Source organism: Sorex fumeus, unplaced genomic scaffold (assembly GCF_029834395.1).
Source record: "Sorex fumeus unplaced genomic scaffold, SorFum_2.1 ptg000047l, whole genome shotgun sequence".
In the NCBI taxonomy this organism is placed as follows: domain Eukaryota; kingdom Metazoa; phylum Chordata; class Mammalia; order Eulipotyphla; family Soricidae; genus Sorex; species Sorex fumeus.
This window is the reverse complement of record NW_026606104.1, coordinates 51,275,466-51,302,084: the sequence shown is the minus strand read 5'-3', so window position 1 is coordinate 51,302,084 and position 26,619 is coordinate 51,275,466. Positions and strand designations below refer to the sequence as shown.

Here is a 26,619-nt window from a genome sequence, read left to right as displayed (position 1 = left end):
GCCCCCTTTCGGAGCCCAGAAGGGGGCTCTCCGTTTCAGGGGGTCGGGGGCGCAGCAGCCTCCCGCGCCCCCCAGGGTCGGAGGCGCGGGGCTCCCCGCCTGGCCGCGAGCACTGGGCTCTCCCGCTCGTTCCCGAGGGTCGGCTGACGACCACCCCTGCTCCCTAGGCGGCCTCCCCCCGTCGTGGGGCCTGCCCAGGTGCGCGAGCGCGGGCGCGGCGGGTCCGAGCGGCGGGCGGGGCGCGGGCTTGGCCGGGGCAGTGGAAAGGGGCGGGGAGCCGCGCCCCGCCCCGCCGGCCCCCGGCCCGGCCCGCCCGCTCGGCAGCCGCGAGGGCGCGGGCAGAGCGACGCGGAGCCCCGAGGCCGGACGGCGCGCGCCTGCAGGTAACGGCGGGAGGCGGCCAGGGGCGCCCGGGCCGGGGTGGACGCTCGGGTGCGGGACCTTCCCCGCGCAAGGCCGTCGAGGAAGCCCCCAGCGGGAGAAGGAGCCGGTCCCCTCCGCTGCCACCTGCAAAGTGGGCACCGCCGGGCGACCCAGCTTCCTTCGAGGGTGCGGGAGAGGGGTGGGAGGGAGGGGGCGACAGCAGGAGGAGCCCGCAGTGTCGCCCACCCCGCGCCCCACCTCTGCCGGGCTGCTTTGCCGGCCTTCCAGGCTGTGCTCCAACCTGCCCCAGGTCCCTTCCATATCAGGGCATCTGGCTGCACCCCCCTGTTTGGAGACCGACCCGAGGAACGAACGGCCTTTGCCAGAGGCTGGCAGACCCGAAGGGCCTGTGGAGGGGCCTCAGAGGGAGGTCAGAGGGTCTCAGAAAAGACCCCCTCCCCAAACTCTCTGCTCTGGGGCTGGAGACCTGGGAGTTCCCTGGGAGAGGCTGAGTGGGGGTGCTGGGAGGCCCAAGTGTGTGCGTGTGTGTATGTGTCCATGCTTGTGTGTGTGTGTGCATGCACGGTGCATGCATATGTGTGTGTGCGTGTGTGTGCACATGTGCATGAGTTCATGTGTGCATGCGTGTGCATGAGTGTGTCTGTGTGTGTGCAGGTGTGCATGTGTGTGTGAATGAGTGTGTGTGTGTGTGTGTGTGTGTGTGCGTGTCCATCTGTGTACATCCCTGTGAGCCATTCAGGCAGTGTTCGTGGAATGTGAGGGCAGCGGCTCCCAGTTGCTACCCTGCACTGGTCAGTGTGTGCTCCGGAGATTTGCAGAGCCTCAGGTGCAGACTTGCCTGTGGCCTCCTCTGTGGTGCCTGGCAGTGCACTGGCCTCCCCACTGCTGCCTTCTGCGTCTCTTGCAGAAATCCCGAGTCCTCTCCATGGCTCAGGGAGCTGCCCGGGAGCTGCCAGGGTGAAGGGGTGGGGGGGGAATGAACAGGGGTGAGGCACTCCAGGGTCCCCCTGCAGGGACTAGAGGCAGGTCCTCATCCATTCTAGGGAGGAGGGGAGGGCCTGGGGGGGCATCTGGGGAGTTGATTGCCTCAGTCAGGGTGGGGAAGGCCCCATAGGGCCCTGCTGGGCCGGTGAACACTTGTGCACACTCGCTGTCCCTCCAATGGTAATGAGGATACACCCAGGTGGGCTCACAGCTCCACGGGCTCCCTGTCAGCCTCACAGAACACCCTGTACGTGCTCACACATGCACACACAATGCACACACAAGGCTTGCACGCACACAGAGGCTCACATGTGCAAGCACATCACACACTTGCCCAGGCACACGCGCACAGGCTTGCACGCACACGTGCAGACACATGTCAGGCCCCCACACCCGACCACTCCCACCGGCAGGAGGCCACACGGCTCACACGATCAGACACATGCACCACCGTCTCTGCCTACCCCCCGTGTGCGGGTGTGGTTCCACTTGGGTTCTGAGGACTAGGAAAGGAAATCTGGAAGTGAATGTGTCTGGGAGCAGGGGGATGGGCAAGTGGACCAGCTGAGGCCTCAGCCCAGGCACCCCGCCCCCACACCCTCATCCCGCCACAGCCCCACCAAAGGTAGAGGTTCCCTGCCCTGGGGGGTGGTGGAGGGGCTGAGTTGGGCTGGAGTGTCCAGGATGAATGAGAGCCTTGACAGGTATAGGGGTGAGCTGGGGGAGCACAGCTAGCAGCGGCAGCTCTGAGTAATGGCTGGACCCCTGCAGGACAGCCGGATGGACTCACTACTGCGCAGAGGTCTAATACCCAAGAGTATTGTCTAGAGGAAGGGTCGGAGCCTCAGAGGGCGGTAGCTCCTGCTGTTGCCTTTAGGGGGCAGGAAAAGTGAATTGGGAGGGACTGAGGGATAGTACAGCGGGTAGGGTGTTTGCCTTGCACACATCAGACCCGGGTTCAGTCCCCGGCATCTCATATGGTTCACCAAGCTCACCAGGAGTGCTCCCTGAGCACCACCATGTATGGCCCCAAAAGACAATCAACCCCCCAAAAAGGGAAGGGGTATTGGGCCACACCGAGCTGTGCTCAGGGGTGCTCTGGGACCCTGTGTGGTGCCAGGATTGGGCCAGGCTCGACCGAGAGCAAGGCAAGCGCTTTAATCCCCGAGCAGGCAGACCGAGTTGGAGGAGGAAGGTGATGGGAGCTGAGGGGGGTGTTTGTGGGGTGAGGGTGGGACACAGAGAGAGAGAATTGCTGGGAAGGGGCGAGCAGGCCAGGACTGGCTGGGAGGCTGGACTGAGGTGGCGGAGAGTGACCCTTGTGTCTGGGAGGCCTCGGATATGTACAGAGCTGGCTGTGGATGGCCATGTGTCATATGTGTGCGTGTATTCCATGCACAGAACTCAGCCAGGGAGTCATGCTTCCAGAGAGCAATCAACCCCCAGCTCTGCTCTGTGCTCCAGACACTTCCAGGGGAGGGCTGGGGGTGGACAGTGGCTCGAGTGGGCATCAACCAGGAGCCCAGTATCAGACCTGGGTTACCTTCCAAGTGACCCTTCCCTGTGCCGTAGTGTTTGTTCAGATTCTTGGGAAGTTTCAAATTGGGAGATGAGTGTCCCCAGCCCACGTGTATGGGCTTAGAGAGAGTCTGGGCTATTGGAGAGCAGAAAGGGGTGGCAGAGGGTTTGTGCCTCGGGGTGAGTCGTGCTGGCTTCTCTGGCCCATCTCAGGGGGGGAGTTTGGAGACTCGGAGGAGAACTTGCCCAGGGTGGCACAGCAGCCGGCAGCACAATGGCTGAGGCTCAGGCCTTCCTGCCTCCTAGAGGCCACTGTCCTCTGGTTGGGCATCAAGGAGGGAAGAGAGTGGAGGGAGAGCTCCTCTTCCCCTGCACTTCTCTGATTTCAACCTTCCTTCCCCCTCGGAGAGGGGTGGCCAGGACCAGAGGATGCTGGGCACCTTGGTATGTAGGCCCTACCTGCAGTGCCATTGAGTCCTTCTCTGATGCAACAAGGCTGGGCTCATTAGCCCATTTCACAGAGAGGGAAGCACAGGCCAGTGGGGGTGTAACCTGCCACATGTCACCTTGCTGGGGTCCAGCTGGTTTCACTTCCAGGTTCGTGAAGAGAGGCCGCTCCCATCCTTCTGGTTGTCCTCAGCTCTGTCCCCTCTGTGTGGTTTGGGGGGGCGGGGACAGTAGCCTCATTCTTCACGTCCACTGTATGGCAGCCATTTCCACAGCCCAAAGGGGCTTCGGGGTTGAGCGTGTCTGTGGAATGCAGAGACTACAGTCCCGAGAAAGTCAGGCCAAGAGAGAGCCCAGCCCAGTGGGGCCTGGGGGGCGGGGGCCCTGGTCTCCGCGGAGAGCCTGTGGTGGCCTTGCAAGGGGGCAGCCTCTGGCAGGAAGGGGCTGCCGTGCAGAGGTATCGATTCTGTCCCTGTCTGCGGTGTGACCGCAGGCGAGCTCCCCCCTGCGTCCCCGTCTTTCCGTCTCTGAGAGGGAGGAGACTGTGTGTGTGTGTGTGTGTGTGTGTGTGTGTGTGTGTGTGTGTGTCGGGGGGCGTCTGTCCCGAGAGGGTCCGGGACGCTGCCCCTGTGATGTCCACCCGCCGCATGCACAGGGGCGCCGGAAAAGCCTCAGTCTGGCCCGTCCCGCCCGTCGTGCGGGGGCCTCCCAGCCCAGCTCCCTCTGACAGGCGACCGTGGCTCGGCTCCTGGCAAGCATTCTTTTCATAGTTCCCGGAGCACAGCAAATCCGGCTGCTTAGCCGGGAATGTGGCGCTGCCTCCTGCAGTGGCAGCCGGGCGTGGGTGGGAGAGCGCCCGAGCCTGAGGATCAGGTAGAAGGGGCCACAGGGGGTGTGCAGGCCCCCCCACCAACACAACACACGCCTCAGCAGTTTGCTGAGGAACAGCGATCATCGTGGCAGATCAACGCAGGCCCAGCTTCTGGGCAGCAGCCCCTGGTTGGCAGGGAGGATTTGAGCACATGACTTCTCACCCTGTGCCTCGGTTTCTTGCTGGGTCCAGTGGGGCCTCAGGAGGCTTCGGGGAGGTGTCAGGGTGATGATGATTTGAACAGGAGTGGAGGGATGCTGAGGGCTGCTCTCTGCAAGCACCGTTTGCGGTGAGACCAGCTTGTTTACTCTCCAAAGGCTCCAGGAAGTGGCGCGTGTCCTCATTTTATTGGGGAAGCAGCTGGACACGGGCGAGCGCGGTCACATGCTCGGGAGAGGTCGGGCCGGGTGGACACTGCAGCTGCTGCCAGAGTGTTTCTTTACTCACCGGATTTTTTTTTTCTTTTGTCATTATTGTGGGAACTCACACCCACGGCCACAGCCAATGGTGCCAGGGATCCAACCCCGGGCCTTGCGTGTGTCAGGCATGTGCCCTACCACTTGAGCTGTTTCCCTAGTCCCCACCAGGGTTTCTGTTTGCTTGCTTTTGTTTGGGGGGCTGTCCCTGGCTCGTTCCTGGCAGTACAAGGGTTCCTGACAGACCCAAGGGTCATGTGGTGATGAGATGAAAGCTGGGCCTAAAAAAGTGAGTATCCAGCCCTATGAGCCCAGTCCTTCTGGGCTTATTTTTGGGGTTGGGGAGTTTGGGTTACGTACATTGGTGTTTTGGGGTTACTCCTGCCTCTGTGCTCAGGGCTTTTTCTAGTAGGACTTGGGGGACCAACCATAAACTGGACTGGACCAACCCCATGCAGAGCACCCTGGCCTTGTGCTGAATCTCCAGCCCCCACTGGAACTTTTTTGTTTTTGTTTGGTTTTGGACCCCACCCAACGGTGCTCAGGGCTTATTCCTGTCTGCCTCTGTGCACAGGGGTCATTCCTAGCGGGCTTGGGGGACCATATGAAGTGCTGGTAATCAAACATGGGTTGGCCATGTGCAAGGTAGGCACCCTACCTGCTGAACTATTGCTCCCACCCTGCCACTAGGATATTTTAAGCAAGAAACTTAGAGAGACCCCCCCCCAAACGCTCTCCCCACCACCGTCCCCTCCCCTGCTGCACCCCAGAGGTGATGGTGGCATTCACAGCTTGGCCATCATCACCTCAGTTTGGAAAGTTGGGGCAGGGAAGTGGGCCTGAGGCTGTGGCCAACCGTCTCCTCAGGAGCCCTGCAGCTCTCAGAGGCTCGTGGCGGGCAGGAGGGGCAGACCGCCCCACCCACATCTGCCTGGGATTTAGCTGGCAGCGGCTCTGTGCAAGGAGGGAATGTCACCAGGGCAGGGGCCCCGGAGATTAGGAAGGGAGCTGGGGTGGGGGTTGGCAGCAGTGCACCATTGAAGTGGGTCCGGGCACTTGCTGGCATGCCCCCTGCTTCCTATCCTGTAGGACTGTGGGGGCTCTGGGTGCTGGAGCTGGCCACTCCCTCCCCACCTTCGCTATCCCCGTTGGGTGGAGGGGATCATGGGGAGAAGCACTTTAGGCCACGCATCCAGGGTTCAGCCGTTTGGAGGTGGGCAGGCCCCGAGTCTCCTGGCCCTGGAGTTTTGGAAAAGGGCGTCTCCCTCCGCCTTCAGTGCTCCTCTGCAGAAAGATGGACAGCTTCCCACAGAGCCTGGCATCATGGGTGACTGTGACAGAAATGCAGACCTGGTCAACCACAGCCCTGACCATGTCCCTCCTGGCAACCGTCCACGGCTCCCCAAAGCCTTCCAGAGGATTGAGCATTTGACATTCAGGCCTCCCGTGACAGGATTGTGAGCATGTTAGATAAAATAATGCCTTGAGCACGTCTTGTGCATATGATGTACTGGGGATTTAGAGACCCGAGGAACAATTATTGTTGTCACTGTGGGGACCATGGCACCCTGTCCCCCACCCTCACGTGTTGTGCTGGGGACCGAGGCGCCACCACTTGATCCGCGTTTCCAGTCTAGGACATTATTTCATTATTATTATAATTTGGCTTTGAGGCCACACCAGGGTTGGTCCTGGTGGTGCTCAGAGGACCATAAAGTGTTTGGGTTAGACCTGGTCCTCCTGCATGCAAAATGAGCACTTCAACCCTTTGAGCTCTCTCTCTCTTTTAAACAATTTTTAAATTTGGGGGCCTGAGAGATAGTACAGAGGGTAGGCCACTTGCTCTGTATGTAACTTGACCTAGGTTCAATCCCTGGAATCCCATATGGTCCCCTCCTCCCGCAGGAGTAATTCCCAAGTACAGAGCCTGGCGTTACCCTTGAGTATCGCCGGGTGTGGTCCAAAACCCCCCAGAAATAAAAAAAAATTTTTTTTGAGGGACTGGAGAAATAAGGTAGTGAGAAAAGCACTTGCCTTGCATGTAACTGACCCAGGTTCAATTCCTGGCTCCCCGTATGGTCCCTTGATCCCCTCTCGCAGTGATCCCTGAGCCCAGTCAGGAGTAAGCCCTAAGCACTACCACGTGTGGCTCAGAAACCTTGAGTAGTGCCAAGGGGCCGCTAGCAGCAATTTGTTCTGGGGACCATGTGATGCTGGGGACTTAACCAAGGGCTCCTGAAAAGAGCACACAAACCCTCCCATTGACCTTTCTCCCTGGCCCTAGACAAACACTCTGACACCCTCCCAGCTGTAGTGACATTTCTGGTGCCTCTACCGTGCACAGGCCCCATTCTGGGCCATCTCAGTAATGATATAATTTAATCCTCGCAACCACTCAGTTTAGTAGGCACCTCATCTTCCCTTTTTTGCAGAAGAAGAAACCGAGGGACAGAGTCACAGCTCAAGAGAAGCTGAATTTGAACCTAGGTGGCCAGTTTCAAAGCTTGGGCTCTTAGCAATCCACTACACAAATCTGAGTGAGAAAAATTGATGGGGGCCAACTTTAGAAGTGCTTTAAATGTCAAGAACAGAGACTCCATCCCTCCTAAAGTTGCCTGACCCCCTGTCCTTTCCACCCATGTTCACCTTTAAAAATAATGGTCTTTGGGACCCAAGTGATAGTATAGCGGGTAGGGCATTTACCTTGCATGACCAACCCAGGTTCAATTCCCAGCATCCCATGTGGTCCTCCGAGCACTGCCAGGAATAGATTCTGAGTGCAAAGCCAGAAGTAACCTGTGAGCATCACTGGGTGTGGCCCATAAAATAAAAACCGGGACTAGAGCGATAGCACAGAGGGTAGACCATTTGTGTTGCACGTGGCCGACCCAGGTTCTATTCCCAGCAACCCATATGGTCCCCTGAGCACCACCAGGAGTAATTCCTGAGTGCAGAGTCAGGAGTAATTCCTGTGCAACACCGGGTGTGATCCAAAAAGCAAAAACCAAATAAATAAAAAAAAAAGCAACCAAAGGGGACGGGAGCAATGGTACAGCGGTAGGACATTAGCTTTGCACATGGCCGATCCACATTCAGTCCCCAGCATCCCATATGATCTCCCGAACACTTCCAAGACTAATTCCTGAGTGCAGAGCCAGAAGTAACCCCTGAGCACTTCCAGATATGACCCAAAATAAAAAATAATTAAAAAACCAAACAAATAAACAAAAAATAACTTTCTCTGGGGGCCAGAGAAATACTACAGTGGTTAAGGTGCTTGTCTTGCATGCAGTCAACCTGGGTTTGATCCTTGGCACCGCATATGGTCCCCCGAGCCCACCAAGAGTGAGCCCTGAGCACAGACCCAGGAGTCAGCCCTGAGCACCACCAGGTGTGGCCTAAAAATCAAACATACCAAAAAAACAAAAGGTGGTCATGAGGCTGGTGCGATAGCATTTGCCTCACATGCATCCCACTTGGGTTTAACCCTTGGCAGCACGTTTGGTTCACCAAGCCCCACCAGGAGTGAATCGTGAGCTGGGTGTGGCCCCAAAACAAATCAAAACACAAAACAAACTTTGGGGGCTGGGCTGGAGAGATAGGACATCAGGTAGGGCGCTTACTTTGCATGCATCTGACCCAGGTTTTAACCTCCGCATCCCAGAAGGGGCTGCCAACTCCACCAGGAGGGAGCCCTGAGCCAAACAAACAAAAAAAACACACCAAATCACCCAACCGAAAGTGTCACTTATGATTAGTTTGTTCATTTGTTGATCTTCACCTATTTTTTTTCCTTCTTTTTCTTCCTTCCTTTTTTTTTTTTTTTTTTGGTGTGTGTATGTGTGTGTGGGGGGGGTATACTTGGCAGTGCTCAGGCTTTACTCTGGGTCTATTCAGGGATTACTCTGGTGGGGCTCGAAGGACCCTTTAGAGTGCCAGGGTTGGCAGCATGGAAGGCCAGCACCCTACCTGCTGTACAACCGCTCCTAGATTTTATTGATTTTTGTTAATTTTTAAATTTGTTTTTGGGGTACACCCAGTGGTACTCAAGGCTTACTCCTGGCTCTGCACTCAGGGGTCACTCCTGATGGGTTAGGGGGGGAACATATGGGGTACAGGGAATCGAACCTGGATTGGCTCTATGCAAGCAAGTGCCCTGCTGTTGTACTATCTCTCTAGTCCCTAGACTTTATTTAATTTTTTAAAATTTAAGTTGTTGTTTTTTGGGCTGGAGTGATAGCACAGCGGTAGGGCGTTTGCCTTGCATGCAGCCAACATGGCCGACCCGAGTTCGATTCCTCCGCCCCTCTCGGAGAGCCCGGCAAGCTACCGAGAGTATTCGATATGCCAGACACAGTAACAACAAAGTCTCCAATGGAGACGTTACTGGGCCCGCTCGAGCGAATCGACGATCAACGGGAGGGCCTTTATCTCTCTATCTCTCTTTTTTGGGTAATACCCGGCGATGCTCAGGGGTTACCCCCTGATTCTCCATTTAGGAATTACTCCTAGCAGTGCTTGGGAGACCATATGGGATGCTGGGTGTCGAACCCTGGTCGGCCATGTGCAAGTCAAATGTCTTACCTTCTATACTATCACTCTGGACTCTTTAATGAACTTTTTAGAGCAGTTTTCGTTTTTGAGATTTTTATTTTTCATTAAAATTTTTTATTAAAATAAAAAAATTGAATTTTAGTGATGTACAAAGTTATAAAGTTTTTCATGACTGGATTTTAGTCATGTAATGTTGAAACACCTGTCTCTTGACCAGTGTACATTTCCCACCACCAATGGTCCCAGTTTCCCTCCCCACCCGCCTCTATGGCAGGTACTTTTCTTCTCTCTCTCTCTCTCTCTCTCTCTCTCTCTCTCTCTCTCTCATAGACACTAGAGTTCCCATAATCATTAAATCATTTAAATCATTTTTAACCCTTGAGCCTGTTCCTATCTGGTCCCCTCTGTCATTCTGTGAGTCTGGACAGATAACCTCTTCCTGCCACACCCTGATAAGTTCATGTTCATCTTCCAAAGCTCTGGTCCACTCCCCAGTGCCTCATGGTGGGGTGTGGGCAGGGGCCTACGGAGCTGGGTTTGAGCTGGGCTGCGAGCACCCCCTGTCCAGGCTCCTTGGTCTGGGCTGGGTGCCCGGAGCATCATCTCCTGATCCGGCCTGACTCACGGTGCTCAGAGCGCCGGGGGCAGAGGCCAGCACAGCGGGGCTGGATGGGGCCCTGGGATCTGCCGTCTGCTTGGACAGAGACACACTGGCCTGGGGTGTCAGAGTTTCCATGGGGGCAGGCCGAGGCGAGCAAGCAGCTGGGGGAGAGAGTGACGCGGTCAGCAAGGCCTCTGTGCCAGCGGGCTGTCCCTCCCCCACATCTACCAGGAGTCACATTTGGGCCTGGACCACAGCCTCGGGTCCCCCAAGTCCCCTCAGCTACGGGATCTGAACTAGGGCATCAGGCTGCACTGAGGCAGAAATGGGGAGCCGGCTCTCCCGTGGTCTGACCACATCCCTCCTCACTCGACAACCTTGTGTGGCCCCCACTGCCGTCCAGAGAAAGGCCTGACAAACACTCAGAGCTCCTCGAAGGAAGCTTATCCCCGACATCCAGGGCCCGGTCTGCCCTTCTGGCTTCCTTCTGCCGGAAACTCCTGTTCTTTGCCCTTCAGACTCCTCCTGGCCACAAAATGGGCCTCCCTGGAGGATCCGGCTTCACTGTTGCTTCCTCCAAGAAGCCTTCTGGGGAAACAGTGGGAGGCAACATGCTCCCAGGGCCCAGAGATCATGTGATGCCTCCTGCTAGTTGGGGGCAGGTATGTGAGTATACGTGTGCGTGTGTGAGCACATGTATCTATGTGGGAATATGTGTGCGCGCATGTGTGAGAAAGTGAGCATGTGTATATGTCTGTGAGTGATTGTGTATCTTGTGTGAGTATGCATATACATTTGTATGTGTGGGAGTGTACGTTGTGTGTGAGTGTATTTGTGTATGTCTGTGTGTGTATGTGTATGTGTGTGCATGTGTGAGCGTGTATGCCTCTGTGTGAATGTGTGAGCATATATGTCTGTCTGATGGCATATGAGTGAGAGTGTGTGTCTCTGTGACACACTTGTGTGTGTATGTGTGAGCTTTTGTGTATGTCTGTGAGTTGAGTGTGTATGTCTCAGTGTGTATGAGCATGTATATACATCTGTGTGTGTGAGCAAGTGTATGAGCATGTATGTGTGTACATTTGTGAGCTTGTATGTCTGTGAGTGTGTGACTATGTGTATATATGAGCATGTATGTCTGTGTGAGTGCATGACTATATGTATGTGTGTGTGTGTATGTCTGTGTGAGTGAGCAAGTGTGTGAGTGTGTATGTATGTGCATAAGAGAATGTGTATCCTGTGAGTTCATGATTTCATGCAAGTGTGTATGAGCGTGAGTATCTGTGTGAGTGCATGACTGCTTGTGTGCATGTATGTCTATGTGACTACATGCGTGTTTATATGTGCATGTGTGTGAACATGTATGTCTGTGTGTGAGTGAGCGAGTGTGTATGTGTATGTGTGCATATGTGAGTGTGTGTCTGTGAGTGCATGACTGCATGGGAGTGTATATGAGCATGTATGTCTGAGTGACTACATGTGTATGTATATCTGTGTTACATGTGAGTGTGTATGTGAATGCGTGTGCATGAGCATGTATAAAAATATGTGTGTGAGCAAGTATATGAGTATAGATGTGTGTGCATGTGAGCTTGTATGTCTGTGAGTGCATGACTGCGTGTGTATGTGTGTGCGTGTGTGTGTCTGTCTGTGTGAGTGTGTGAGCATGTGTGTGTGCATGTCCGTGAGTGCATGACTGAGTGTGAGTGCGTATGAGCATGTCTGTGTGAGTGCGTGACTACATGTGGGCGTGTATGTCTGTGCACATGTGTATCTGAGTGTGTGGCATGTCTGCCGTTTCTGTGTCCCCAGGCCAGACTTGAAGACAGCTGTATAGCAGGTGCGTCCCAAGAAGAAATCTTAACTCTGGGGAGGGTCGTGTCAGCTCAGGGCCGGACACGGAGTAGGCGCCCAGTCAGGCTTTCCCGTGGGACTGAGAATGGGAGAACTCCATGCCCCGACCAGCAGGCACTCTATGGGCACTGAATGGAGGGCATCAGCGAGTTGGCACACAGCTCCCAGGCCCCAGGGAGAAGCCCCTGGCCTCGAGCTGAGCTCCTCAGGACAGGAGGCAGGAAGCTGACTTCTCCCTCCCTCTGTCTCCTCCTCCTCAGGCCGCACCTCTGCTGGGACCTTCCGAGGCCCCTCTGCCCTGAGAGGTAAGCTGGACTTGCAGGTGACCACAGCTCCTGCCGCCTGGGCCGTCCAACGTGACCCAGCTCGGAAGCAGCTTGTTCTCATTTGTGAACGGTTCGGCCCGGCTCCTTGGCGCGGCTGGGCTTCCTTGGCCTGCTCGGGTGCAGTGGCCTGGCCTCGCTCCCGCCGGCCCCCTCCCGGCCCAGCCCGGCCTCTCCTGCTGCCGCCGGGCCGCTGCCGCCACCGCACGGGGAAGCCGCGAAGGCCCAGGAATCTTGGCAGGCGCGGGAGCCGAGGGCGGCGGGTGGCGCTCCGGAAAAGGCTGCAAATGCGAACCAGAAGGCCAGGGATGGGCTGTGAGGAGGAGGCCCCCGCCTGGCCCGGCCTGGGGCTGGGGGAGCTGGGGCCAGGGGAACCCTAGCTGTCTGAGGCACGCTCTGGGAAGCCGGGATGGCACCAAGGAGAACCGAGTGTCCCGCTGTGTTGCTGCCCTGGGCTGCCCCAGGGGCCTCTTCCCACCCACAGCCCCCTACTCGTCCTGAGATGCACTTTCCTGGGGGAGGAGAGTGGTGATTCACTGAGAAATGGGTTGAGGTGGGCTCCTGGCAGGAGGAGCTGTTCTCCACCTGGGAGGGATGCCCAGTCTGAGCCCCCCTTCAGCTCAGAGCTGAGGCCTCAGGCAGAGCCCGAAGAAGATCAGGTCTCAAAATAGGGGTCTCATGAGAAGCTGCTCTGTGAGGTCTGACTGGAGGGGGAGGCAGAGTTGTGAGAGGCCTGGAGTTGGAACATCTGGCCAAGCACCGACTTTGGGCCAGGCCCCTGTCAGGTGAGGTGAGGTTCGCAGAAGAGGGGCTGTTCTCTGCTAGGAGGAGCTATCTGGTCTTCAAGAGGTGGGGAGAACTGCTTGGAGGAGGAGGCATGTTTCTGTTTTTGTGAGTCTCCTCAAATGTGTGTGTGTGTGTGTGTGTGTGTGTGTGTGTGTGTGTTTCGGCCACACCTGACAATGCTCAGGGCTTCTTCCTGACTCTGCTCAGGGATCACTGCTGATGAGGCTCAGGGGACCATATGGGGTGCTGGGGATCAAACCGCAGCCAGCTGTGTTCAAGGCAAGTACCTGATTGTATCTCCAGCCCCTTGAGTTCAGACTTAAATGAGGAATGAACTATTTGCCCTGAGGCGAAAGCTAGCGAGGGTCATCCGGGCAGGGGGGATCATGCCGGTGGAGGTGGGCAGGTGGGCACAGAGAGACATTGAGCAGCTTGGGGTCTCTAGATTCCGGCATGCAGCTGACACCACTCATTTCCTAAATGAGAGATTTCCGCCCCCCCCCCCCCCCCCAAAGTAAGGTTCATGGCCTCTATTCAAAATCTGCCAGGAAGTCCTATTTTCTTTTGTTTTCTTTCTTTTTTTTTTTTAATCTCCAGCCTGTATTTGTCTCTCTAGTTCCTGACCCACGGCTTTCTCTCTCAGAGAGACCCAGGGCTCTGCTCTCAGGGAGGGGCTCTCCCCAGGGCTATACCCCTCCTTCTGGGCCTGCTGCATTTTCCTTGCCCTTTTCCATGCTGCTTCTCAAACTGAGCCCCTGAAGTCTGAGCGTCCCCGCAGGGGTGCTGGGGAACTGAGGTTTGGTGGGGAGACAGTGGTTAGGAGGCCACCTGTCCTGCAAGCAGCAGCTCATCCCTCCCCCCTCCTCTCTGACTCCCAGACTCCAGGCTGCTGGAGTCTGGGAGTCACACCTTTAACTCTGAGGCATTCGAAGTCTCATTCGGAGTCTCTGTCTTGTAAGACTGGAGCTCAGAAAGGGAGGGGGCAGGGAGAGACTGGGGTGGGGGGCTTTCAGATGCTGTGACTGGGAGAGAGGAGAGATGCCAGCCCCAAACACCTGGATTCAGTGACAGAAAGGGGGAGTCACATGCTCCTGTCCCTGTCCCGCGCCCCAGCAGGCTGCTCCTCGTGCCTCCCTGGGTCTCAGAAGCCAGAGCAAGGGAGAGTCAGAGCTGAGCTCAGTGATGGCCCCAAAGCCACATCAGCTGCACCTGGGGGTGGACCCCACCAGTGTGGGGTCCAGAGCAGCTGTAGGGTTAACGGGGACGGTTCGCAGTTTGGGGAGCTTGACTGGGCGGCTGGGATGTGCTAGGCCCAGGGCTGAAGCAGGGAGGGAGACGAGGAGGAAGGGACAGGGGACAGAAGCAGAGAAGGTTCTCTGGGACTGATTGGGGCCTGAGGACGAAAGGACAGGCTCGCCAGGATACTTGTGGGGCTCCTGGACATGGGTGCGGTGGGGAGCGGCAGGGGCAGGGCCAGCCGGCTGCTTGAGCACAGTTGGGCAGGTGGGAGAGGCAGAAGCAGGAGCAGGTGGAAGGACGCAGGGTCCAGGTGATGGCAGGAACGAACCTGCGACGGTGGCTTCTGGGAAACTTCCCAGAGAGGAGCCACGAGGCCGGAGCTGGCCCGGGGCAAGCCTGGCTCTGCAGAACCAGAAGTCCGAGGATCCTGTCCAGGAGAGAGAGCCTGGCCGCCGGCCGGGGATTTGGTGTGGGAGGATGGGAATGCGGGGTGGGGGGTTTGGGTGGGGAGCAGCGGGGTAGGGAGGGGACACAGTTTTTTCTAGAAGCTTGGCTGAGGGACATTGGAGGAGGGTGGGGAGTCGGGGGCTCCCAACGGGTGGTGGTGGGTGGGGTGGGAAGCCCCATTCTGCCCTGTCAGGACCCATCACTCCTACAAGCCCTGTGCACTGAGCACTGACTTCAGAGAACTTCCCGAGCTGTTTAGGGCAGAAGCAGAGGTCGCTGCAGTAAGAGCCCAGGCGCCTCTATGGGTCACAGGACAGGGCACGCCTGGCAGGGGCCCTCCTTCCCCAAGGACACCTCTGAAGGCATGAGAATTCAGGGCCTGTGGGGGACCCCCGAGAGAGCTGACTGAGGTGCCAGATAGAGAGATGCTGCTGCCTATGAGATCTGGACAGAGCTGGGGAGAGACAGACAGACAGACAGACAGACAGAAAGATTAAGAGAGGGGAGGGGGGGGGAAGGACAGGAGCGAGAGCTGCCTTGCCATGCCCTGTCATGTGTGTGTGTGTGTGTGTGTGTGTGTGTGTGTGTGCATGCCACGCCCTGCCTTGATGTGCCCTGCCAAGTGTGTGTGCATGTGCTGTGCTCTGCCATGCTGTGTCCTGCCGTGTATGTGTGTGTGTGAGTGCATGCCATGCCCTGCCTTGATGTACCCTGCCAAGTGTGTGTGTGTGTGCGTGCGTGCGTGCACTGTGCTCTGCCATGCTGTGTCCTGCCATGTGTGTGTGAGTGCATGCCATGCCCTGCCTTGATGTACCCTGCCAAGTGTGTGTGTGTGTGCGTGTGCTCTGCCATGCTGTGTCCTGCCATGTGTGTGTGTGTGAGTGCACACCATGCCCTGCCTTGATGTGCGCTGCCAAGTGTGTGTGTGTGTGTGTGTGTGTGTGTGTGCTCTGACCTGTCGTGCTGTGCCCTACTGTGTGTGTGTGAGTGCCATGCCCTGCCTTGATGTGCCCTGCCAAGTGTGTGTGTGTGTGTGTGTGCTCTGACCTGTCGTGCTGTGCCCTACTGTGTGTGTGTGAGTGCCATGCCCTGCCTTGATGTGCCCTGCCAAGTGTGTGTGTGTGTGTGTGTGTGTGTGTGTGTGTGTGCTCTGACCTGCCGTGCTGTGCCATACCGAGTGTGTGTGTGTGTGTGTGTGTGTGTGTGCGCACAGTGCCCTGCCGTGCTGTGCCGTGCTGTGCTTTGCGGCTGTGAGTCAGGAGCCCGACAGAGGATCAGGAGAGGCCCCGCTCCCGCTCCCCCGAGCCGTCTCCACCACAGGAAGCGTCTCACAGCATACCTGCGGTTTGGCGGCCGCCTGAGCTCCCTGCAGCCGCCAGTCTGGGGTGGGGTAGGGGGCTTGGAGCGGCAGGAGGCTGTGCGGAGCCTGGCCCAGCCACACCCCATCACCGTCTGTGAGGAGTCTGGGCCCCCCAACTTAGACTCCCTTTGATCTGGACCCCGAGAGGCACCCTAGAAATGGGCACTCCCCACCAACCCCCATGGGATCTTCCGGAGTATACTGATGTCCCTTCCCCTGGGGAGAAGCGTTGACGGCCATAGCAGCGCTTCCTCCCCCACTTGGTCTGAAAGACCCCAGAGCACCACCCGCGTCCAGCCAGCCTCCTTGGCCGCTGGGAGGAGGCTGAGCAGCCACAAAACGCTGACTTGGACAAAATGCTGTTTTACGGGGATTTGTTGAAAAAGGGGGGAAATCCCCGGTAAGGACTTGCAGCTGTCCAAACAGTGTGTCTACCACGCTGCCGCCACCACTCAACCCCTGAATCAGCGTCTCCGTGCGCACCCCACCTTCTGGCCCTGCCAGCCCAGCCCCTTCCCAGCTGCTCTCATTCTTGCCTGCCTTCCTAAGAGGTCACCAGAGAGGGTGACGACTTGTCGGAGGCCACACAGCAGAGCCAGACTGGACCTCAGAGTCCTTTTCCCCCGTCTCCTCCCCCCGCTCCCCAGGAGCAGAGGAATGGCTTGCTCTGGTATATCTGTTTTCCGCTCTTGGTTGACAGGCACTTCCTCCCATTCTAGCCCTCAGGAGCTTCTGACCCAGATCTGAGCTTCATACACTCGGATGGTGTATCTGCACCATCGGAGGGATGGAGCGAGTACTGAAGTAATCTTTAGATGGTGAACTGAGTTCATCAGACACTGATCTGAGGCCAGAGAGCTCATCAGGCGGAGCCTATGCTCTGCATGCAGGAGGCCTGGGGTGGATCCCACTCAGTCTCTTCCCCTGAGCATGGAGTTGGGAGTCAGCCCTGAGCACTGCAACCCAACCCCCCACCTCCCAAAAAAAATCCAAAAATGAAAGCCACATTGTTGATCGTATCTGTGTGCTGGCCAGGATGGAGGGGGTCGGGATGGAGGTACAGAAGCTGATGCCTAGAGGGAGAGAGCAGTGAGGGGCACCCGCCAGCAGGGGGCAGCAGAGTGGGGCCTCATCTGTCACAGATGGCGGAGAAACGGAGCGGGAAGGGGCCAGAGAGTCTTAGGAGTGTGTGTGTGCTTGAAGGGGTCCTCCAAGACTCCCAGGGAGCCTGGGCTGTGATGATGCTGGTGGGAGCACCGGCCCCCTTGGGTCATCCTTTCTCTTTGCAGCCCCTCCAGCAGGCTCACAGCCTGGCAGTGCCCACCTCCCCTTCAAAGACCACACGACCATCCCTGCTGGCCCAGTCCTCAGCTCTTGGGTGTAGGGGTCTAGTGGCTGTGTGGTGGCTTCTCATCCTCATCTGCCATGTGGGATCTTACTGAAAAATGTGTCAGTCCCAGTGACTCTTGCAGATTTCAATGGATTTTTCTTTTTTTCATTTTCTTTGTTTTTCTTCTTTCTTTCTTTCTTTCTTTCTTTCTTTCTTTCTTTCTTTCTTTTTTTGTGGGGAGAGGGTTAGGGCCACATCCTGTAGTGCTCAAAGTTCACTCCTGGCTCTGAGTTCAGGGATCACTCCTGGCCAGGCTCCCAGGACCCGATAAGGTGCTGTGGATTGAACCAGGCTTGGCTGTGTGCAAGGCAAGTGCCCTACCCACTGTGCAATCCCTCTCCTGCCCAGATTTCATAGGACTTTTCATAGATTACATTATCAACTGCAAATAAAGATGGTAAAAAGTGAGCTCTTGGGGCTGGAGCAATAGCACAGCGGGTAGGGCGTTTGCCTTGCACGCGGCTGACCCGGGTTTGATTCCCAGCATCCCATATGGTCCCCCGACCATATGGAGTGATTCCTGAGTGCAAAGCCAGGAGTAATCCCTGAGCTTCGCTGGGTGTGACCCAAAAAACAAAAAAAAAAAGTGAGCTCGGGTATTAACAGAACTGCTCCAACTCCTGGCACCCCTATCTATCCTGGGAGCAAGTCTTTGTGCTCCTCCTGATCCGAGATGTGGAAAGCACAGCGTCCCTGCCCCCTTCTCCTGCCAAACCATGGCCGCAGGACTGGGCGCCCTGCTGAGGGAGCCCTGCTGAGGGCTCCTCTCACAGGGCCAGTCCTGTGAGTCCTGTATCTGGTCTTCTCTTAATTCTGCGTGTATAAAAGGGGACAAAAAGGCTGAAGATGAGGCTCAAGGAACAGAGCATGTGTCCTGGATTCAACTCTACTCCCCCCCCCCCCCATGCTCCCTATCCCCTGCACTGCTGGGAATGACCCTCACAACAACAAAACATAGCCATCATCTTTATTTTTCTTGGGCTGGGAAGCAAGCCTGCTGTGCTCAGCGGGGGAGGCCCAGTTCGGTCCCCGGCTCTGCGCCACCCGGAGTAGCCATGAGCATCGGCTGCTGTTGCTCAAAAAAAAAAACACAATGAACACTTTTCTTTTTTCAGGGGGGAATATCCAGCTGTGCTCAGGAGTTATTCTCAGTTCTCTCTTTTTTGCCTTTTGGGTCACACCCAGCATTGCACAGGGGTTACTCCTGGCTCATGCACTCAGGAATTACTCCTAGCGGTGCTCGGGGGACCATATGGGATGCTGGGAATTGAACCTGGGTAGGCCACGTGCAAGGCAAATGCCCTACCTGCTGTGCTATTGCTCCAGACCCTCTCGGTTCTCTTGGGGGATAGACTGGGGTGCCACTCCTGGTGGTGCTTGAGGGACTTCTGCAGTGCTGAGGATCAAACCTGGACTCGTGCATGCAAAACCTGAATTATGTCTCAGGCTCAACAATCAAATTTAGAAGCGGGTGCCACAGTAGAATAGGATGCTTGCCTTCACGTAACCAATCATCTGGGTTCAATTCCCGGCACCCCATATGGTCCCCTGAGTCCTACCAGAAGTGATACCTGAGAACAAAGACAGGAGTAAGCCCTGAACACTGCTGGGTGTGATCCCCCCCTCCCGCCCCGAGAAAACTCTAGACAAACGACTACATTTAAACAGGGCAATGGTTGCTTAAGCCTGGCAGTGGGGGCAGGGCGGAGTGAGGCTGAGAAGCTGGAGCCCGGGCCTGGCACCTGGGACCCTCTGGAGGTGGCCAGACTCTGCTGAGGTCTAGGAAAGTGTCCTGTGGCTCCAGGCTGATGGCAGAGCTGCGGTTCGCAGCCTGAAGCTCGGCTGGTCTCGTCACCATCTTCTCTGGAGCCCCGACTCCTTTCCTGCACAACTTCATGTGGTACCGGTTCAGAGACACCTCAGCTGCTGCTCCAGACTCAGTTCAGAAAAGAGGGGCTCTGTATCCCACACATACACAGCCACACCCTCCTGGAATCAAAGCCTCTTACAGGGACTGGAGGTCAGGGGAGTGGGGACTTCTGCTGGGGTGAAAATGTCAGATGGTCCCCACTCAAGTGTGGATGCTGGGGTGGGAAGGAAGGGCTGGTGGTCAGGTGTGGGGGCGGAGCCCATACCTGGCATGCCTTAGTTAGGTTCTGAGTTCACGACCCCCCCCCTCCAGCACTGCCAGTGATAGCCCTAGCGACCACTAGTTACTGTGGGGATGTCCTGGGTGTCCCCAGCAATGACACGCCTGAGCAGTATTGACTAGACCACTGCACCCTCAGGCTTCTACCGCTGAGCCAAGCATCACCTGAGGGACCCACTGAGCACTGCGCGGCCAACCCCTTCCACAAAACCAAACACCTGAACATGGGTGGTGCCCATGAGGCAAGTGTTGTCTCCCGAGAGGCCACTGTTATTTCAGGCTTAGCGATAGCACAGTGGGTAGGGCGTTTGCCTTGCACGCGGCTGACCTGGCCAACCCAAGTTCGATTCCTCCGCTCTACTCGGAGAGCCTGGCAAGCTACCGAGAATATCTCGCCTGCATGGCAAAGCCTGGCAAGCTGCCCATGACATATTCGATATGCCAAACACAGTAACAAAGTCTCACAATGGAGACGTCACTGGGCCCACTCGAGTAAATCGATGAACAACAGGAGAACAGTGACAGTGATTTTTTTAACTAAAAATTTTTTTTCAGGCCACACCCAGCGATGCTCGGGGATTACTCTTGGCTCTGCACTCAGGAATCACTCCTGGTGGTGCTCGGGGGATCATATGGGATACTAGGGATTAAATGTGGGTCGACTGCATGCAAGGCAAGTGCCTTACCTGCTGTACTCTGACCCTAGTCCAGGCTTTTTAAAAATAATGTCTTGGGGGCTGGAGTGATAGCACAGTGGGTAGGGCGTTTGCCTTGCATGCGGCTGACCCTGGTTCGATCGCTAGCATCACATATGCCCCCTACAGCACTGCCAGGAGTGAGATCAGGGGAGTGTTTTCTTCCCGGTGGGGAATCTAACTCAGGTTGGCCTCATACAAGGTGAGCACCCTACCCTCTGTGCTCTCTCTGGTTCCCATTTTGACACGAACACTTTTTGGCTTTTTCCTGCGTGAGTGCCTCTCACAGGTGAGCCCTGTCTCCAGCCTGCAGTGGTGGTTTTGTTTTCATTTGGGGGCTACACTCTGCAGTGCACGGGGTTGGTACTGGGCCACCTTGTTGGATCGTGTGGTTCTGGGGACAGAGCCTGGTCTTTCCAGCCTGTGGAGTGCTCTCCACCCCCCAGTCTGGGGTTCCTGCTCTCACACAGCTGTGCAGCCATCAGACCACTCTGCTCTGCCGAAACCCTGTACCAGCCTCCAGCGCCGGCAGCCAGGAACCAACTTCCTACCTTTACATTGACCTGTTCTGCACACTTCATGCATTTAAGTGGGATTCTAGAATAAATTTTGTTTTGTCTTTTTTTTGGGGGGGGGGGAGGTCACAACCAGCAATGCTCAAGGGTTACTCCTGACTCGGCACTCAGGAATTATTCCTGGAGGTGCTTGGGGGACCATATAGGATGCCGGGGATCGAACCTAGGTCGGCCGCGTGCAAGGCAAAACGCCCCATCTGCTGGAGTATGGCTCCGGCTCCTGTTTTGTCCTTTCTGTGGTGTGGGGGCCTGAGTCCCAGGCCTCACGCCCGAAAAACATGAGCCAGCTTCCCGCCCCTCTGCTGCGGTTTGGTGTTGGTCTTCTCAGCACAGGGTTTCCAACATTTACCTGTGGGGTAGCCTTGATCAGAATGTTCATTGCTGGTTCTTGCCTAGGAGGATCCTTGGCACTGCAGACCATACACATACTTTCTAAGCGGATGGCCCCTTGTGTCATTCTGCTTTCTGCCTGCTAGGAATCTGAGATGAACAGTGCACGTATATGTTTGTCTGTGCATGTGCAAGCCCATTTTACAGAGAAGGTTAGCTGAGGCTCACAGAGCAGAAACTGCCCACTGGAGCTCCCCCAGCTGATGAGCTGAGGACCTGGGCTGGCTGGTCAGACCCACGCTCAGGCCTTGTTCTTGAACTAAATGCAACAATAGCACCAGGTGAGGGAGGCCACACAGGAAGATGGGGTTCACTGTGTAGACACTGGAAGGAGTGCCAGCTGCCCAGGCCCCGAATGATGTTTGAAGGGGGTCTGTCACAGGTATGCAGCTGCTGGTGTCAGAGATCTGAAAGGAGTTCTGTGTTTCTGGGCGTGTGTGTGTGTGTGTGTGTGTGTGTGTGTGTGTGTGTGTATGTGTGTGTGTGTGTGTGAGCAGAGAAAGGAGTGAACTGCGATGCAGTTGGACATACAGGCACAGAATAGATTCAAGGGGCCTTGAGGGGGACTGGAGCCATAGTACAGCAGGGAGGGCACTTTCCTTGCATGCAGCCAACCCAGGTTCCATCCCTGGCACCCCATGTAGTCCCCTGAGCCCATCAGGATCGATCCCTGAGTGTTGAGTCAGGAAGAAGCCCTGAGCACCACTGGGAAAAATATTAAAAAATAAAAAGGCCTTGAGGGTGTCATAGAGCTGGTACAGGGGTTAAGACTTTGTACGAGGCCGACCCCATTTGTCCGTCCGTCCGTCTGTCCATCCGTCCGCCCCTCCCTCCCTAACTCTCTTCCTTCCTCTCTTCCTCCTCATTCCCCCTCCTTCTCCCTCCCTCTCCCTTTGGTTTGTGGGCCACTCAGCAATGCTCAGGGGTTACTCCTGACTCTGTGCTCTGGAATCATTCTTGGTGTGCTCCGGAGACCATTGAGGGTGCTGGGAATCAAACCAGGTCGGCTGAATGTAAGGGAAACGCTTTACTTGCTGTACAGTCGCTCTGGCCCCTGAGCCCTGTTTAATGCCCGGGCACACCTGGCTCCTGAGCAGCCCCAGGTGCGGCTGGAGGCCCCTGGGCTCCGCCCCGGGTGCCTCGAGTAACCCCAGCATTGAGCAGCACCACTTCTCTGGCCCAGTTGGCTAAGAACTGCTGGGAGGTTCACTAGGACTTCCTCAGCATTGCCTGAGTGCCCCCCGCAAATAAAGCATGAATGTCACATGAGGTCCCCCACCCCATGGGCATCAGCATGATTGAAGTCAGAGCGATAGTGACAACACCGCCACCTACTGGAAGATAAAAGGAGCATGTGGGCAGCACAGCCTGCTGGCACCACGGGAGGGAGGTTGTGGTCCAGGGGAGGGAGTCCCTCGAGCTGGTGGTCGGAGGAAGAGCCACGGCACAGGACAGGCCGCCGGCAGAGGAGGCTGAGGGCATGATGGAGAGCACCTCAGCCCAGCAGAGCTCCCCAGCGGGCACTTCCTGAGCCCCCTCCGCTCTACCCTGGAGCCGGCTCCATGCCCCTCTCCTTCTTCCCTGCAGCACAACCTCGGACACCATGCGGGGGGCTCTGGTGCCCCTGCCCCCGTTGCTGCTGCTCTTGCTGGGCTGCAGGCCTCGGACAGCCACCGGTGGAGGGGCCGGCCGGGCGGCGGGCTACGCGCCTGTGAAGTACGTGCAGCCCATGCTCAAGGGGCCTGTGGGGCCCCCGTTCCGCGAGGGCAAGGGCCAGTACCTGGGTGAGCACCTCCCTGCCCCTCCCGCCCCCGTTTTCCTTCTCTCCTTCCCAATGCTGACTCGAGGCTCCCAGCCTCAGGGCCCCAGAAAGGGGCTGGGGTGTGTGGTGGGAGGGTTGCGGTGCCCCCTGGTGGCCAATCCACACCCGCATGCAGGATTGAGACTCACCCCTCTCTCCGGCAGGCTTGGGAGGCTGGGTGTGGAGACCCCCAAGACCACTGTCCACCCCTGGACTCCGCCTCCCATGGGAGTGCAGTGGCTGGTCTCTGTCCCCACCACCAGGACACTGACTGCTCTCTCTCTCTCTCTCTCTCTCTCTCTCTCTCTCTCTCTCAGAAATGCCTCTGCCAATGCTGCCGATGGACCTGAAAGGAGAACCCGGCCCCCCGGGGCAGCCTGGACCTCGGGGCCCCCCAGGCCCACCTGGCTTCCCAGGAAAACCAGGCACGGGGAAGCCAGGGCTGCACGGGCAGCCTGGCCCTGCTGGGCCCCCTGGCTTCTCCCGGGCGGGCAAAGCTGGTCCCCCAGGGCTCCCAGGCAAGACCGGGCCACCAGGGCAGCCAGGGCTGCGGGGGGAGCCGGGAAGCCGAGGGGACCAGGGCCTCCGGGGGCCCCCAGGTCCCCCTGGCCTTCCTGGGCCCTCAGGCATTGCTGTCCCTGGGAAACCAGGCCCCCAGGGTGTGCCAGGGCCCCCTGGGTTTGGAGGGGAGCCAGGGCCCCAGGGTGACCCGGGGCCTCCAGGGGGTCGAGGCCTCAAGGGAGATAAGGGGGTGGGCCAACCGGGGCTGCCAGGGGCCCCAGGGCAGGGGGGCGCCCCTGGCCCCCCTGGACTTCCTGGCCCTGCTGGCTTGGGCAGACCTGGCCTGGATGGGCTTCCTGGGGCCCCTGGAGATAAGGGTGAGTCGGGACCCCCTGGGGTACCAGGGCCCAGGGGGGAACCAGGGGCTTTGGGCCCCAAAGGGTCCCCTGGGGTGAATGGAATTGGGGTGCCAGGGGCAGTAGGGGTGCCAGGTCCACAGGGCCTGGTAGGGGCCAAAGGTGAGCCTGGGCCCCGGGGCCCCCCCGGCCTGATGGGCCCTGCTGGCTATGGGGCTCCTGGGCTGCCTGGCCCTAAGGGAGACAGGGGCCCTGCGGGGGTCCCAGGGCTCTTGGGGGACAGGGGGGAGCCAGGGGAGGACGGGGAGCCTGGGGAGCAGGGCCCGCAGGGCCTGGGGGGGCCTCCTGGCCTTCCGGGGTCTGCAGGACTCCCCGGGAGACGTGGGGCCCCTGGACCTAAGGGGGAGTCAGGGCCTGGAGGACCTCCAGGGGTGCCTGGCATTCGAGGTGACCAGGGCCCGAGTGGCCTGGCTGGAAAACCTGGGGTCCCAGGAGAAAGGGGGCTCCCGGGGGCCCATGGACCCCCTGGACCAGCTGGGCCCAAGGGTGAGCCAGGTTTCACGGGCCGCCCTGGGGGTCCTGGGGTGGCAGGCGCCCTGGGGCAGAAGGGTGAGCTGGGGCTCCCCGGGCAGCCAGGCCTGAGGGGCCCCTCGGGAATCCCAGGACTCCAGGGCCCAGCTGGCCCGATTGGGCCCCAGGGCCTGCCTGGCCTGAAAGGGGAACCAGGCCTGCCAGGGGCCCCTGGAGAGGGGACAGTGGGCGAACCTGGCATGACCGGGCCTACAGGGCCCCCTGGGGTCCCCGGTTCCCCCGGACTCACAGGCCCTCCTGGGCCTCCCGGCCCTCCCGGCCCCCCGGGTGCCCCCGGGGCCTTGGATGAGACAGGCATAGCGGGCCTGCACCTGCCCGACAGCGGCGTGGAGGGGGCGGTGCTGGGCAAGGGGGGCAAACCACACCTGGGGCTGGGGGAGCTGCCAGCCCAGGCCACGCCGGCCTTCACGGCGGTGCTCACCTCGCCCTTCCCTGCCTCGGGCATGCCAGTGAAGTTCGACCGGACGCTCTACAACGGCCACAGCGGCTACAACCCGGCCACGGGCATCTTCACCTGCCCCGTGGGCGGCGTCTACTACTTCGCCTACCACGTGCACGTGAAGGGCACCAGCGTGTGGGTGGCTCTATACAAGAACAACGTGCCGGCCACCTACACCTACGACGAGTACAAGAAGGGCTACTTGGACCAGGCGTCGGGTGGTGCCGTGCTGCAGCTACGGCCCAATGACCAGGTCTGGGTGCAGATGCCCTCAGACCAGGCCAACGGCCTCTACTCCACCGAGTACATCCACTCTTCCTTCTCGGGCTTCCTGCTCTGCCCCACATAGCCCGGGAGGCGCCGACACTGCCCCCGCCGCCACCTCTGGTGGTTGAGAGAACTTTCCGGTGACAAGAACCTCCATGTAAAGGAAACCACCAGATCGGAGCTGGACAGAGGCGCTTTGGTCTTGGCCCAAGGAGAACGCGTTGGTTCCTCCCTGCACGGGGCGCAGGGTGGCCAGGAGAGGCTGGTCTGAGTCTCCCAGATGTCCGAGCAGTGGGGTAGGGGTGGGTTGTACCCCATTCCTGCCCAGCCTGGGAGGCCCCTTGGGGGTCCTGGACTCTGCTGGACCAAGGAGGTCTGAGGGTCCCCCTCCATCTCCCCGAGAAGGGGGGCCTGGCCACCCTCAGCTCCCTCAGGTCCTCCAGCATCAGAAGGTGGGTCCCCAAAGAGTCGTTCCCTCCAGGGGGAAGGAAGAGGGGGCTGAGCGAGCAGGGAGCCGGTGTGGCACCTGCCAGGACTGTGTCCAGGGTGGGGAGGAGGGACCTGCCTCTGGCCCCCCAGGCAGGACAGCAGCTGCCCTCCCTCCGCCAGCCAGCCAGGGTTCGTGCGGTTCAGCCCTGACTGTCCCTGAGTCTGTCAGGGGTTGTGGGTTGGCACACGGGCAGGTGCTGCAGGATGGATGCGCCCTCCCCGGCCCCCATGTAGTTCCCTCTCCTTTCCTGGAGGTGGTGGGGCTCGTGCTTTCGTACGGGACTGTAAGGGAGCCTTGTCTCCCCCACCCCAGGCACCCCCAAGGCAGAGCTCACCCTTAGAACAAGCACACGAAGCTGGACAGGCTGCTCCTTTGCAGGGGCACGCGAGAGCTCGTGGGCCTGTGGGCCTCTGGGCCGCCCCTCTCCTGCCCACTCTTCCGGTTCCAGCTCCATAAAACCAGCTCAGGAGGCTGGGAAGGAAGATGCCGATAGACCCCTCTGGAATGAGCTGGTTCTGAATGGCTCTGCCATTTCCCCCCACCCCACAGGCAGCAATCCCTGCCTCCCCTCCCCTCTGTGCCCTGATTCCAGCGGAGGGATGAAGTCGGGGCTCATTTCCTGTGTATGTGGGACCTCCCCTCGGTCTCGGTAGGACAGTGTGTGTCCTGAGCGTGCACAGTGACATGCCCTTGTGTACGGCTCCATCACTGGCCACTGTGACAGCCCTGACCCCCTCCCCAGGTATCTGCAGTGACCCATAGGAACTTTCCAGAGCCCCAGTGTCACTACCCACACGTTTAGCTGACGTTTGTGGTAGGTTCCTCCTCCCTAATACAAGAAGATCAACTAAGGTGCCTCAGGCCATCCGGGGCCCTTTGCCACCTCCTTCCTGGGTCCAGGTTGCCACCGGCTGACTCATTAGGGGCATCCTGATGGACACTGTCTGTGGAGGGCGCTGAGGGACCAGGAGGGTTGGTTCATGGAAGTGAGCTGCTGCCAAGTGCCATTCCTTAAGCCTCGGGAAGGGGAGCTGGGCGTGGCCAAAATGTTGGTGGGGGTTCAGCCCCAGGGACCCACTTACCAGACTGGCTTTGATCCAGGGTCAGGCTTGAGCAATGAAACATGACCTTGCGTATTCTTGCTATTCTGATACTAACTTTAAGATGAAGGCATATTTTCCTTTAGTAATT

The 26,619-nt window shown here is 58.2% G+C and overlaps 1 protein-coding gene across 1 annotated transcript; it reads left to right on the top strand.

Moving 5' to 3' along the window:
• The first annotated feature begins 339 nt into the window (after positions 1-339).
• On the top strand, positions 340-25,341 carry COL8A2 (collagen type VIII alpha 2 chain). The gene is made up of 3 exons (XM_056123397.1): positions 340-383; positions 22,571-22,767; positions 23,102-25,341. Exons 2-3 carry the CDS (start codon positions 22,587-22,589, stop codon positions 25,018-25,020), a joined length of 2,100 nt encoding a protein of 699 aa, XP_055979372.1. The 5' UTR covers positions 340-383; positions 22,571-22,586; the 3' UTR covers positions 25,021-25,341.
• The last annotated feature ends 1,278 nt before the right edge of the window (positions 25,342-26,619 follow it).